Raw genomic sequence first — 16018 nt, 5'->3', positions numbered from 1 at the left:
ACAAACATCACAGCAAGTTGTCAACTGACAGAAACAAACATCACAGCAAGTTGTCAACTGACAGTCAGAAACAAACATCACAGCAAGTTGTCAACTGACAGTCAGAAACAAACACATCACAGCAAGATGTCAACTGACAGTCAGAAACAAACATCACAGCAAGTTGTCAACTGACAGTCAGAAACAAACATCACAGCAAGTTGTCAACTGACAGAAACAAACATCACAGCAAGTTGTCAACTGACAGAAACAAACATCACAGCAAGTTGTCAACTGACAGTCAGAAACAAACATCACAGCAAGATGTCAACTGACAGTCAGAAACAAACATCACAGCAAGTTGTCAACTGACAGTCAGAAACAAACACATCACAGCAAGATGTCAACTGACAGTCAGAAACAAACATCACAGCAAGATGTCAACTGACAGTCAGAAACAAACATCACAGCAAGTTGTCAACTGACAATCAGAAACAAATATCACAGCAAGTTGTCAACTGACAGTCAGAAACAAACATCATAGCAAGTTGTCAACTGACAATCAGAAACAAATATCACAGCAAGTTGTCAACTGACAGTCAGAAACAAACATCACAGCAAGTTGTCAACTGACAGAAACAAACATCAAAGCAAGTTGTCAACTGACAGTCAGAAACAAACATCACAGCAAGTTGTCAACTGACAGTCAGAAACAAACATCACAGCAAGTTGTCAACTGACAGTCAGAAACAAACACATCACAGCAAGATGTCAACTGACAGTCAGAAACAAACATCACAGCAAGATGTCAACTGACAGTCAGAAACAAACATCACAGCAAGTTGTCAACTGACAGAAACAAACATCACAGCAAGTTGTCAACTGACAGTCAGAAACAAACATCACAGCAAGTTGTCAACTGACAGAAACAAACATCAAAGCAAGTTGTCAACTGACAGTCAGAAACAAACATCACAGCAAGTTGTCAACTGACAGTCAGAAACAAACATCACAGCAAGTTGTCAACTGACAGTCAGAAACAAACACATCACAGCAAGATGTCAACTGACAGTCAGAAACAAACATCACAGCAAGATGTCAACTGACAGTCAGAAACAAACATCACAGCAAGTTGTCAACTGACAGAAACAAACATCACAGCAAGTTGTCAACTGACAGTCAGAAACAAACATCACAGCAAGTTGTCAACTGACAGTCAGAAACAAACACATCACAGCAAGATGTCAACTGACAGTCAGAAACAAACATCACAGCAAGTTGTCAACTGACAGTCAGAAACAAACATCACAGCAAGTTGTCAACTGACAGAAACAAACATCACAGCAAGTTGTCAACTGACAGAAACAAACATCACAGCAAGTTGTCAACTGACAGTCAGAAACAAACATCACAGCAAGATGTCAACTGACAGTCAGAAACAGACATCAAAGCAAGTTGTCAACTGACAGTCAGAAACAAACATCACAGCAAGTTGTCAACTGACAGTCAGAAACAAACATCACAGCAAGATGTCAACTGACAGTCAGAAACAAACACATCACAGCAAGTTGTCAACTGACAGTCAGAAACAAACATCACAGCAAGTTGTCAACTGACAGTCAGAAACAAACATCACAGCAAGATGTCAACCGACAGTCAGAAACAAACACATCACAGCAAGTTGTCAACTGACAGTCAGAAACAAACATCACAGCAAGATGTCAGCTGTCAATGGATCGGCATTGTAAAGGTGATAACCTCCGTATCACCCAGGGATTCAACTCGGACTCCAAACTTAGTGCCCACAGCAGGCATGTTTGAAATTTTAACATGTTCTAAATTGGGATTTTTTTAACTTTTCTTATTTTTCTAAATTCAGAGGAATTGGGGAAAGTTTCCATTCCCATTTGTGAATTTTTACTGACTGTCACATACCACATCGTACCCAGGAGGGAGGAAGTGTTACAGGCAGTCAGCAGACGTCCAGCCACAGCACAGCGGCAGATGATCAGGTGTAAACCAGGGAAACCAGTGATCAGCCAATTCATGGAGACCGACGGATCCAGTTTCACTCCACTAGGACTCTGGACTAAAGTGGTCCCCAGAAAACCATGCTTGTCAGTGGAGCTGACAAAAGTGGTAAGGGTTGTTGCCTCGGTGACTTCAGTGATTGGATGTCACCATACCAATGGGACATTCCCCATAATGTGTTTGTTGGTTGTTCAACGTCGAACTCAGCAGTATTCCAGCTATATGACTGCAGTCTCTAAATAATCCAGTGACTGACATCATGAGCATCAATCCACGCAATCGGGATACGATGACTTACATCAACCAAGTCAGAGAGTCTGACCACCCGGTCCCGTTAGTCGCCTCTTATGACAAGCATAGACGCCTTTTACGGCAAGCATGGGCTGCTGAAGACCTATTCTACCCCAGATCTTCACCCCATAATATAAACCACCAGCTTGTGGAGCACCGACTCTACTAAGAGGCTGCTGTAAAATGGCTGGAATACTGCTGACTGTGCAGGAATAAAGCATCAGTCCCTACCCAAACATGCACTGGGAGTTGTCCTTCGTGGAGATGGCGACATGAGAGTTCAATACGGTGCCGACAGCCGCAAACAGGTTCATGAGTCCTTGCTGCAACACAGTTAGAGATGTAGGAATAGTGAGTGAGTATGGTTTTACGCCGCTTTTAGCAATATTCCAGCAATATCACGGCAGGGGACACAGAAATAGGCTTCACACATTGTACCCATGTCGGGAATCGAACCTGGGTCTTCGGCGTGACGAGCAAACACTTTAACCACTAGGCTACCCAACCGCCCCTTGTATGAATAGAAGACGAGGTGTGTGGGTTTCGGGTAAACCTATATGACACTTGCAACTTGATGTATCATCAACAATACTAAGTCACAAAAGAAGGTTTTATGGACTCGTCCACATCAAGAGTTGACCTATATAGATTTACATTGCAACTCTTGATGTAATACAAAATACCGTATTCGACGTAATAAGCGCCCAGGGCGCTCTCAAAATTAGAAATAGGGGGCTCTTATTAGAATAGTATTTTGGTGAAAAAAATACAGAGTTGAAAGTTAAATTTCGCGGTTTATGCTGACAGCCTGAAATGTTTATATACGACAGATATATTTTTCCAGAATTTAATTGCCCATAATTAATGGTGCATATAACACACAAGTGCGTATTATACACGAAAAAATAAGTCTTATGTACATTGATCAATCGGAAGGGGTGCTAATTGGGATTGTTCACTAGCCAATATATTAACAAATATCGCCGTGGGCGCTTATTACGTCGAATACGGTAGTGTGGTTGTTTGACTCTTTTATAACATTAGAAGTTTAGTAAGAATTTTGGAATTTGAACAGCCCTGAGTTTATACATGAACTTGCTGCAATTCACAACATTACATCTAACATTAGGATCACGTTACTGCATAAAAACAACTTTCGGATTTCAAGTTTTCATGATCTCTCATAGTGTGCCCCTAACTACTGAAAGTGATAACGTAGCAAGTGATATAAAACTGCCATTAATCTTTTTAAAATGCCATTGGAAATGATTTAAAAGAAGTTCAAAATTAATAGAAAACAGCTGTTCGATTGAGCTGAGGTTAACTTGGGCCAAGTCACATGACTTTCATTGCCTCAGATAAAAGAGTGCGGCCTTTTGCTTCGAAGCTCAGAAACTCCCTTCCAGGTGGAATACATATTATTTTCCAAGATAACCTGGACCAATCAGATCTTATCATTCTGACATGGAGGTATGATAAATGGTATGATAAATGGTATGATAAATACTGGTATCTCAATATATTGCAATACGCTGAGAGCAGATAATGACAAAGATTCACCGTACCCTGTCAATTTCAAGTGGCAGGTTCTGCACATACAAGGTGATTCCATTGATGGTGTTCCGCTGTCTGAAACAGAATAAAGAAGGATGTTCACTCAGTGTTCTGCAATAAGATAGCTAATATACGATTCCAAGACTAATGCTATGACTTGTACATATTATACTAGGAATTTGATTAAAATGCTTTAAAACGATAATTTCAATTGTTTGACTTCCTATAATATTGCACTGACTTCTTAATTTTACCAGTGGCTACCTAGAAAAAGATATTTGTACATGGCTACTTGGTAAAAACTTATACAAACCTGTATCTCTGATGAAATCCTCTTTGGGGCACCTTTTGCATTTTCCTTGCTCAAGAAAATCTACATGACATAGTTGTAACCATTTTCCATAATAAAAAATGTTACCACACAAAAAACTTTGTTTTTGTATGATATACGACCACCCTTACGGGGCCTCACCCTCCACGGCGCGCCACGCCAGGGGGAGCAACTCTCACCCAAATCACTTTCCATATGTCTAATGCTGACGGAATGTTGGGAGGTGGGTGGCCGTGCCCCAAGGAGGATTTCATCAGAGAATCCATAACCTCTACAGGTTTGTATAATTCTCTTTCAGATTAAATCCTCCTTGGGGCACCTTTTGCATCAAGATAGACTCCTAAAGATAATATAGGAAGTGGCATCCGTCAGCAACAGGCGTAAATAAATACATCTTATTTGATTATTCACCAGAATAAAATATAGTGTTCAATAAATGGAACCAACCTTATTGTGAGGCACCACCGTCGCAAGGCGGGGGCTAGAGACAGGGCGTAGTCAACCATATATTATGATAAAGCCTCTTTTTGCGGCTTGTCATTAGTTGAGAACTCGAAACACCCCCCCTCCCCGCTTTTTTGAACAAGTGATACAGGGGCGTAGATCACGAGAGACTATAACCCGCGCTGAGCTAGGCCAGAGGGTCCCCGAGGATGGAAGGAGTGCGTGTGCAAAAACGAGTATTATCGAGTAGTAAGGACTGATATTTATCGACCGCAGAAGATAAAATCCGGACCATTACTGAGCAGTATAACCGGAGGACTGTCTAAAATCTCGAATGCTCAATCGGCTAGAGATTAGAACTTTGCCCAGTTCGGAGAACTGACTGACCAAACTGAGCATGCTCGCTTGAGTGTTTGTCGAGTTGGTAATGTTTGATGAACGTGCTCGGCTGGCTCCAAATACCCGCGGAGCAGATCTCCTCAATGGGCAAAGCCGCGGTGTACGCTTGTGACATAGCCACTGCTCTAACCGAATGAGCCTTCAGCCTGGTAGGCGTAGGTAGGCCTGTAAGCGTATACGCTGTACAAATGGTTGAAACTTTCCACCTCGAGATAGATTGTTTGCTCGCAGGTGAGCCAGCCTTCCTACCGCCTTAACAGCAAAATAGTTGGTTATCCTTACGGATACCCATAGTTCTGCTGATATAGGCGGACATCCAAGACATGAAAGAGCAGGTAGCTCAATAGGAGCTGTTCACGTGGAAGGCGTGTGCAACCTTAGGACGGTAAGAGTCCGGTAGTCGAATACTGACTGTCCCGGTGGAAGACAGTTATTTCAGGATCGGCTGACATAACATGAATGTCGCCTACCCATCTGCCGGACTTTACCGCCACAAGGTACGCCGTCTTCCAGCTCAACAGCTGAAGAGAGAGAGATGACAGATCCCGAAAGGAAGGAAGCCAATGAAGAACGATTGACAAGTCCAAAGGGGGACTGATCCGCCGGACTGGCGGTCGGATCCTGTCCACACCTGCTAAAAGCGCTGCACTAATGGGTGTGCACCCAGAAGTGCCCCGTCGACAGGGATGTGAAAAGCTGCGATAGCTGTAGAGTACCCTCGGAGTGTCGATGCGGCCAGGCCGTCATCTAGTCACGACTACGAGACCTGCAATCCCTCTATCGACACACCAGCGCGCATAGCAGGCCCATCTATCCTCTTACTGAACGTTTGTCGAATCCCTCCGCAAAGCCAGTATTGTGTCTGCAACTCGTGCAGGGATACCGCTCTTCTGGAGGCAATTCCTGACAGTGGCCAAGCCACCCATTGAATCCTGGGATTCGGGTGGAGGGCCCCGTTCTGGGATAGGAGGTCCAGTCGTAAAGGTAATATAACAGGAGGCTGAGCCAGAAACCTGAGTATTACTGGAAACCAACTCTGCACCGACTAAAGAGGTGCCAGGAGAATAAGTAGTCGCGCAGGCTGAGTGGCTAGCTGAGACAGGACCTTGGAAATCAGAGGTACTGGGGCGAATGGGTCGAGGCTCCACTCATGAGGAGCGAGGATCCGGCGAGACAGAGCATCCGCACGGACGTTGTCAACCCTCGGGAGATAAACAGGTAGCACCCTGATATCGTGAGAGTCACACCATAGTAGGAACTGCCACGTCTCTTGTCGAAGCGATGGAAACGCTGTTCACCCTTGCTTCTGGATGTAAGTCATCACCGTTTGGTTGTCCATCTCTAGACGAACCACTTGGCCACGAAGCAGATCCAGGAAGCGTTGGAACACCAACCTGACCGCTCTCAGTTCTAGCATATTGATATGCAGTTTGATCTCCTGCTGGGACCATAGTCCCGAGGCAGTGTGATCGTTCAGAACGCCTCCCCAGCCGGAGAGTGACGCATCTTTCTGAACTGTGAGAGACGGAACGGGAGTGTCGAGGGGGAGCCCCCGGGACAGATTCCCGACCTCGGTCCACCACTGAAGGTGTGTAATGAGCCACTGCGGAGTCTCGAGATCCTCCGAGTTCGCCCAAAGTCGACGGAGTGCTTGTTGAATGGGACTCATTCTCAAGCGCGCCCGCCAGACCACATCCACTGTCGCCGCCATGTTGCCCAGTAACTGGAGCCATGTACGAGCAGTGTGACTTGCGGACATAAGGAACTTGCTATCTTGTGACAGAGATACAAGTCCGCTCACCGTGTTGAAATGCGCCCCTAGGAAGACTAGATTCTGAGTAGGGCTCAGATCTGACTTCTTGAGATTGACTATCCACCCTAGAGTGATCAGAATGTCTATCACTTCTTGTGTAGCTATCTGACTCAGGGATTGTGATAGAGCTCTTAGTAACCAGTCGACGAGGTACGGATGGCAGAACCGACCTTTCGACCTGGCCTCTTGGGCAGGAATCAACATCAGCTTGGTGAACACCCTCGGGGCCGTGGAGATCCCGAATGGTAGAACCCTGAACTGATTGATAACACCTACCGTCGAAAGAAAACCTCAGGTATTTCTTGAACTCGGGGTGTATGGGTACGTGGAGATAGGCGTCTTTTAGGTCTATTGACGTTAGCCATTCTCCTGTCTCCAAAGCTGAGATCACTGAACGCAGTGTCTCCACCCTGAAGGACGGTACCTCTATAAGTTTGTTCAACCTTCTCAGACGGAGAAATTCCGCCTTCTCTCGGGTAGCAAGCACCGTAGTGTGCTTTATCCCGGAGAAGGGGGGCGGATGATGTTTCCATCGAGGCAAATGGCCATCCCTTAGAGTGGACAGGGTCCAGGGATTGTGATGTAACTGTCTCCCATTCTTTCAGGAATAGAGCCAGTCGGCTGCCTACGGGGACATCCGGCTGTCGGCAGTTCGATAACTTGCGACTGTGGGTCCATCCTCAACAGGCTGCCTTGCCCCGGCCTCTCTTGCTCCTCCCGGCACCCTTACCTGAAGGAAGCGGCTGCTTCCAAGCAGGTGTGGACTTCTGACCCGGTGCGTCAGCGTAGGAGGAGTCAAGTGGAGAGGACCGCTTACGCGGTTTAACGCTTGGTACCTCCAACAAGGCCTTAGAGTCTTTGATGGAAGTATACAATTGAGCGGCCTCTTGGACCACCTGCTGAGCCCCAGGGAAGAGGGTGGCAACCATCTTATAAGGCAAAGCAAGGAGGTCTTGGCGTGTGGTAGTCGAGTATTCAGATACCGACATCAACAGCCTGCGCATGCCCATAACAGCGCACATCATCTGCGAGGCACAGCTACGAATAGCGTCCCGCGCAAGATGACTGTGAACTTCTGTTAGTTGCACGGCCAACTCCGAAGAGTCGACCGGCCCCTCTCCCGCTAACTCCCTCTGTACAGCCGACAGATACGCGGAGTGTACGGACACACGGAGCTGTTGGCATGCATTACGATATTGCTCCTCGAAGCATATGTAAGCAGCCTTCAACTCCGCAGCGCACGCGGGAAAGGGGGGCAACCGCCGGCCTTTAAAGGGATTTACACATTGTTCCCCTGTCGGGAATCGAACCCGGGTCTTCGCCGTGACGAGCGAACACTTTAACCACTAGGCTACCCGACCACCCCCCCCTGCTTGACCTTAGTCAAGTTGGGGGTCTCCGACTCTGGCATGGGTCCCGGTGCCGAGGTGCCGGGGGTTCAACGGAACCCACCTGGCTCTGGGCTGGGTATCCACTAGTGGAAGCCTCGGACTCGGAAGAGGCGTCTGGCTCCGCTAGGGAAAAATGTGCATCGGTAGTGCATGAGCCGGTGCCCGCCATCCCTCCGCTGGGGAGCGACCTCGTGCCGGAGCCGGAGCCGGAGCCGGAGCCCGGTCTCAGATCTTCCCCGAGGCCAAGTGGTCTGCCTCAACCAATGCCGGGCATAACACAAGGTCTCGAAGCCGCGTCCGGCGCCAACAACGGGGAAGGCTCAGCCCGTAGCTCCAGCCGGAGCCGAGACTTCACTTCCTCCATCATCGACACCATCTGCGACTTAAAACACATTAAAGTCTGCCAATGACGGTTCAGTGCATACTACAGGGACCCTTGAGCCTTCTCCCCCGGCCCCCGGAGAGGGAGCAGGGGAGACAGTCTCGGCAGCTTTTTTACCCTTTTTAGATGGTGGGGGGGAGAGAGAGAGAGGGGGGGGGTTTGATCTACCCCCGCCTTTAAGAGACCTTTAAAGTGGAGCAAGTCAACTTGTCTCTTTTTTGGGGCCCGGGGGGTAAAGGCAATGCCTATCCTCCGCTAGACATTTTAGGCAGCGTTCGTGACGGTCTTGGGGGGGGGAGAGAGAAGATGGTAGCAGAACAACCCGTATACAGTTTGAAGGTCTGTAAAAAAGACCGTAATTTCTGAGGTGGGCGGGAAGGGTATTAAAGTGATCAGTGCGATATAAAGATCGGAAAGATACATGCATAAATTGTTAAACTAGAAGCAAAGGCGTAATGTAGAATGCGATTTGTAACGCGATACTAATAGCCAATGTCGTAGTATAATTATAACACCAAAGGGGGGCGTGTTACGCGCGAAGGTGTAAAAACCCGTAAAAAAGGTAAGTGTAGTTTATAAATTAACACACCACCTTGGGTGAATGTAAAGGAAAAAATTGTAGACCAATGCTATATGATATAACAAAACCCCAAGCCGTTTTTCCAATGGCCTTGGTGTTACATGTATCAGCCAGTGGAACTACAATGGACGCCATTACGGCCATTTGAATTCAAAGGTACCGTCAACGTGGCGTATAATTACAACTCTATAACTTTACAATGCGAGGTAGTACGCCTTTGCAATGAAAGAAATGTACCATACATACAGTTTGGTCAGCCATGGTTCTTGTCGAACGATAGTTATTCTCTTATTTTGTCTTGTGTGAAAAATCAGCACGTCTGTCTCTTACAGATGACACAAGGAAAGTGGTTTGGGTGAGAGTTGCTCCCCCTGGCGTGGCGCGCCGTGGAGGGTGAGGCCCCGTAAGGGTGGTCGTATATCATACAAAAACGAAGTTTTTTGTGTGGTAACATTTTTTATTAAGGAAAATGGTTACAACTATGTCATGTAGATTTTCTTGAGCAAGGAAAATGCAAAAGGTGCCCCAAGAGGAGGATTTAATCTGAAGAGAATTAAAGTTTGGGGCCTGATGGTTACATTATAAACAGATTCCTGTCCATACAGTACCAGCCCCTGGGTTACCATGGTTACTAGGGCTGGGACGGGTAACTCAGACCCGGGTCGGGTGGGTACTGAGTAGGACCCGGGTACCCACAGGACTACCCGGACCCGTGGTTAGTACGTGATATATTGTCTAATGACTAAATTTATCTGGAACTCTATGGTTACACTACAAGTCATTAATGTTCGCTATTCTTTCTGACTATGCACCCATTCCTTCTAACTTTTCATATGGTTGAATAAACATATAATTTAAGTCAACTTCAGTGTATGCATGACCAGATTGACACATGTATCTAAATACGTTTTGCCAGCGCTATGCTCAAAACGTTCCTATTCGGACATTTTGAGACATCAAAAGACCTAGAGTGGGTAGGGTAATAGAGGGGCTGATACCCGGGTAGTAAATCTGGACTCGTCCCAGCCCTAATGGTTACATTATCAACAGATTCCTGTCCATACAGTACCAGCCACTGGGTTACCATGATTACATTATAAACAGATTCCTGTCTGTATAGTACCAGCACCTGGGTTACCATGGTTACATTATAAACATATTCCTGTCCATACAGTACCAGCCCCTGGGTTACCATGGTTACATCATAAACATATTCCTGCCAATACAGTACCAGCACCTGGGTTACCATGGTTACATTATCAACAGATTCCAGTCAGAAATCAGAGTCAACCAGTGGGCCATATAACAAGAGACCTTAAACAAACTGCACTTCGAAGTAAGTAAAGAAAAAAGTATTTCTCAGATTCTTAAATAAAATGGAATTAAGTTTTTACCGGTTTTCTAAGTTTTTTCCAGGGCCTTGATTGTACGAGTTGAACTGTCGGTTGTTGTAGTCTTCCTGACATGGATCCCATCCGTCAAGTTCAGCACCACCCCTGCAGCAGAAAATACCGAGTTGGTTCTTACAACACTACTTCAGGCTATTCTTGCTAAGTTATAAGACAAGATAGACTTTATTGTGATATGTATCGCAAGAAATTTTTTAAAATTGTGTTATGTATCACTATACAGACTTGTCAGTCATAGACACCAATAGTTTTTGTCCACTAGTCCTTATAATGATAACATATAGAAAAACCTTTAAAAGGCAAATTTCTACTAGTCCTTATGATACCTTAACCATTGGACACTTTTGCAAGGACTAAACTTGTTAAAGGACTAAAGTACTGTCGGAAATGCTAGAAAACTGCTTTTTGTCGGTTAAAAAGGGATATAATTTTTCACATACTGTTGTTATTGAAATATCAAATAACTACCGATCGCCCTACCTGTGGTTTGAAGTATTTCAGTCACCAGGAGTCCTATCGACAAGTTTACAGGAGACAAATTTGAACAATAACAGGAATTAACATTTATTTTAAGTCCAATGATGGCAGTCTGAAACGGACTATAGAAATATGCGCACGTGACTCCGTTACAATTATAACAAGCATGAAATACTCACATCCCCGACTAATATGACATGTCCAGTTGTGTGCAATGCATTAGCTCCTGTGAACTATGTTTTTTTTTAAATTCCAAACTATCAAAAGGCACCAGTTCACCACTAGATCTATCTATGTGCCAAGTTTGATGAAGAAATATGGTACAGTTGTTAAGATCTGCTCCGGAAACAAGGACTACCGCCATTTTCAGTCTAAATCAAATTCGTTGCCATGGAAACACAAAAAATTTTTTTTTTTAAAATCCCAAACTATCAAAAGGCGCCAGTTCACCACTAGATCTATTTAGGTGCCAATTTTAGTGAAGACATATGGTACGGTTTTCAAGATCTGCTCCGGAAACGAGGACTACCGCCATTTTCAGTCTAAATCAAAGTCGTTGCCATGGAAACTCAAAAAATAAAAAAATAAAAAAATCCCAAACTATCAAAAGGCACCAGTTCACCACTAGATCTATCTATGTGCCAAGTTTGGTGAAGAAATATGGTACGGTTTTCAAGATCTGCTCCGGAAAAGAGGACTACCGCCATTTTCAGTCTAAATCAAAGTCGGTTCAATGGAAATTCAACAAAAAATTTTTTTTGTAAATCCCAAACTAACAAAAGGCACCAGTTCACCACTAGACCTATCTATGTGCTATATGAAGAAATATAATATGGCTATGGTGTTTCAATTCATACCATCAAGTCTACGGTATGATAAGTAAACAGAAAAAGGTATAGGGGTTGTCTCAAAAACAAAACTGGGGCGTAAAAGGATATTAGACAGCTTTGATGCAGGGTGATTAGGCGTATAGTGTACAAGCTTTATGAGCAGAAGGTAACCCTGACTTGTAGTATATTTTGGGAGGAATTAAAGATACAATCAATGTTTTCCTGACTTCACTATTGCTCTCCAAGAGATGGGATTTCGATACTCTGCGCATGGCGATAACCGAGCACTTTTCAGGGGAAAATAGTCCATCCTGTCTATGGGGTCACATTATCTCTGAACCATTCATAACTATCACAGTCAGGGCGTCCAGATAATTACCCCGGTGAATCATTCCACTGACTACATGTGGCTATTAGCAGATGGACAAAAAGCACCCATGGTGCCATCAGGTAAAGGGAATCGTGTCATTGTTTTGAACACTGCAACCCATGACATGGGGCTTATTGATGGATGTTTTCGAGACGAAAAAGAAACTGGTGATTTTCATAAGGAAATTATAGGAGGTGATGTGTTCATAGACTGGTTTGAACTTCAGCTATTGCCCATTTTAAACAACGTCGGTGTGATTGTCATAGATAATGCCAGTTAATATAACGTCCGGGATTCAGATACTGTCGCCCAAACCATGAGTAGTCTGAAGGCGACCATACAGGAATATATGACATTGGTCGACTTTAGACCATATAAAACGAAAGTTCAACTCATGGAGAAAATTAGGCTGAATAAGAAACCAGTAAAGTACAAGATGTATGTGCTGGTGGCACAACACGGTTACGTTGTCTTACCTACGGCAGTCAGACATTGTGAGCTCAACCCTGTTGTGTCTATCTTGGCTAAATGTACAGGGTTCGTGGCAAGACATAACACAACATTCAAAAGTACAGATTCATATACGTCATCAGCGTAGATAAATGCTACCTCAAGAAGCCAACTGTAGAACAACAAATACTTCTGGATTCCAAAACCACAACCTTCCAATACTCATCCCGTTTCATAGCTCTTAACTAGTCCATCATGTTTCCCAGCAAATATAATGCAGTACATATCCTAAATTGCTACCTCATCAACGCATGTTAATTAAGTACAATAACAGCAATATTTTGAGACCACCCCCAACTCGGCGACATTTGCACCTGTATATATATATATATATATATATATATAAAATAAAAATAATAGTGGTCAAGGGGGAAAACTGTCATGTTTGACTGGTTACTACTTACTAATGCTGGCTGTCTTCTTACTGAGACAGGGACATGAAAGAACTGAACCGTGAAATGCAGTATCTGTTCTTTAATGCCCCACTCAGCAGCATTCCAGCTACACAAGGGTGTATGTAATCAAGTCTGGACCAGATACCAGTGATATACTGAGCTGTCCAGTACAATGACATGCCATCAAGCAAATCACCGAGTCTGACTACCTCACATGTCACCTTGCAAGACAAGCCTAGGTTGCTGGGCGCACATTTAGCCTGTAATCCCCACAAGGGGCAAGTTAGTGCAGAAATCAGACACAAAATGGTTTGTTTCGACAGGAATCATTAGCTGCAGGCCGCCAAGATATATGCTGCAGCTGCCAACTATGGCATAAAACAATTCTCCTTACCCCATGAAAATCCTCTCCCTTTGCCCGTAAGCCATCATCTTCTGCAATGACAAATATATACTGGTATTAAGCATGCTTAACACAATGGGACAAATGTTCACTTCACAATTTCATTTTTTGAAACATACTACTCAACATGCTCAAATGAAATCATGGCATGACATATTGACTATGGTAATAAGAAAGCATAGGGTGGTCCTTTATCTTCTTCTGAGGAGTATGTGTCAGTTGTCACATACGACATACAGCTTCTGTCCAATCACAAGTCACTTGGAATTTATACATCTCTTTGGGTGAGGGGTAAGTCTCATAAGAACTGGTTGTGAATAAAGTGACTTTATTGTTCATTAATCCGAGATGCAATGAACATATTTACAAACTCATAAGCTGAGCTCCAGATAACTTTTTGAGCAATTGAGTTTTTACTCGAAGGTTTCTATTTTAATTGGGTTATTACATTTTTCATTGGGTAACCAATATTTTTTCCCCTCATCTATTCATCACTCTATTGGGTTTTTCCCAAAATGTGTAAGCCAAAAAAATGAAATATTGTTTTAGATGTTATATGAAGGTTCTAAATATAGGCTTGACACAGAAAGTTAATTAGCTCGTAATTGTGTTTCGGAAATTAGCTCCGTTGTACGCATGCTGAAAAAGATTTATTGGGTGTTTACGTGTGCTGTTTTCAAACAATTGAGTTTTCCATTTAATGCATGCGTTTCTGTACGCAAGTTAATTGAAAGTTATTGAGTTTTGAATAGTTTTGGTGGGTATTTTACGCAAATATGCAGCTCATCTGAAGGAAACATTTGAGTTGAAATGTGACAGTCACAAGTTACATAACTGACACATGAATGTTTCGCATGGCATCTTTCTCAGATATTACGTATTGCAGCAACAACATCCAATGTCCTATATTTAGCATCAATGGAATTGTCCTAAAATTTGAATATAGCTTTGTCACGCTGAATTAAGACTCCCCATGATTTAAACAAAGCTGACATGAAGTATGTCTTTTTAATCATTATGCTGACAATTACGTGCAGTCGCGAAGCCAGGATCATCGAAAATTTCGACCTTCCTTCAGCATGGTTACTGTCAGGTGCACCATGGGAAACATTCTGTGTATCCCAAACAATTTGTGGTCGGCGATTCAGCGATACCAACGTCATTTGAAGCAGAAACATGTTTGGCATTATCAGAACTGACTGCTATATTTGAAAAAAAATGTAAGTTCGATTCTGACTGGACCACTTGTGACTTTCAGCCAATGAAAGGTGTTGACAGTATTTGCTTGTTTGTTTGTTGTTTAACGCCGCACTCAACAATATTCCAGCTTAATAACTTTGTAATTAAATAATCGAGTTTGGACTAGACAATTCCAGAGCTCCAGATAAGCTTTTGGTGTTGTGGGTATTTTACCCATGCATTTTAAAATCATTGGGTATCAGTAATTCTATCTGGGTATTCAAATTTCTGTTACCCACTAGTTTTTACACATGTGGGTATTTAAGCTAAATATTTAAAAACACTATTCATCTAGTACCTGCAAACTGGTGTCGTGTGGGTTCATGAGCTTTATAGGACTCAAAAATACTGCGATACTTCCACAAGAAAGTGTGAAGGTAAATGGTCATGATGTAACTGTCATCGTGGAGTTTGGCAAGGTTGACGGAATGTCCGTATATAATTTCAAAATAAGTTGCTGATTTGCTAATCAAATACGCAGGGTTACTTCACAATATTTTGATGATACACACAAGTTTTATTTCTGCAGCGTATCTGTAATGTTCGTTGCATATTTGATACACTTGAATTTTATTTCACTGCGTATTTCTGCATTTCTGATGCGTATTTTACGCAGATACACAGCTTATCTGGAGCTATGCAATCCAGTGATTGACATAATGAGCATCGATCTACTCAATTGGGTTACGATGACATTCATCAACCAAGTCAGCCTGCCTGACAACCCGATCCAGTTAATTGCCTTTTACAACAAGCAAAGTCGCCTCCCACAGCATGCATGGGTTGCTGAAGATCTATTCTAACCTGGATTTTCATGGGTCCGCTGATAGTAAACAATGACACACATAAGGCAACAAAATTCGGATGTTTACCATGTTTACATTCAATAATCGCGAAGCAGCTTTCCAAGTGATGTTAAATATTTTTGAGACAGTAAGTAACTCCAATAATTACACAAGAAATACCAATCTACATGTATGCACCCAATGTTCCACTGAGTGTAAGGTGAGGTGAAGTGAAATTGGGTTTAACGGGTTTAATTGGCATTCATCGTATCGCGGCATTTGTGATTTCCGGTGGTTCACGCGGGACACGCCTCTTAGCGGCTGTCTATTAATGCAAATCAGTAACCAGGAAGTGCTCACTTCGTAAACAATTTCAATTTCCTCGGAATGTTCCGTCTGCTGTAA

General features: G+C 43.6%; 1 protein-coding gene across 1 annotated transcript in view; it reads right to left on the bottom strand.

The window, feature by feature from the left end:
• Positions 1 to 16018, bottom strand: part of LOC124136611 (tudor domain-containing 6-like) — a 49570-nt gene that overhangs the window by 31747 nt on the left and 1805 nt on the right. The window contains exons 2-5 of the mRNA XM_046502587.2: positions 13581 to 13621; positions 10590 to 10691; positions 3867 to 3930; positions 2533 to 2624 (exon numbers count right to left, since the gene is read on the bottom strand). Of these exons, the coding sequence (XP_046358543.2) occupies positions 2533 to 2624; positions 3867 to 3930; positions 10590 to 10691; positions 13581 to 13618 (296 nt within the window). The 5' untranslated portion in view covers positions 13619 to 13621. The remainder of the gene's footprint in view (positions 1 to 2532; positions 2625 to 3866; positions 3931 to 10589; positions 10692 to 13580; positions 13622 to 16018) is intronic.

Source organism: Haliotis rufescens, unplaced genomic scaffold (genome assembly GCF_023055435.1).
Source record: "Haliotis rufescens isolate VD_foot unplaced genomic scaffold, xgHalRufe1.0.p SCAF_12, whole genome shotgun sequence".
NCBI classification, from domain to species: domain Eukaryota; kingdom Metazoa; phylum Mollusca; class Gastropoda; order Lepetellida; family Haliotidae; genus Haliotis; species Haliotis rufescens.
The sequence above is the reverse complement of the archived record's forward strand: the minus strand, read 5'-3'. Positions and strand labels throughout refer to the sequence as shown.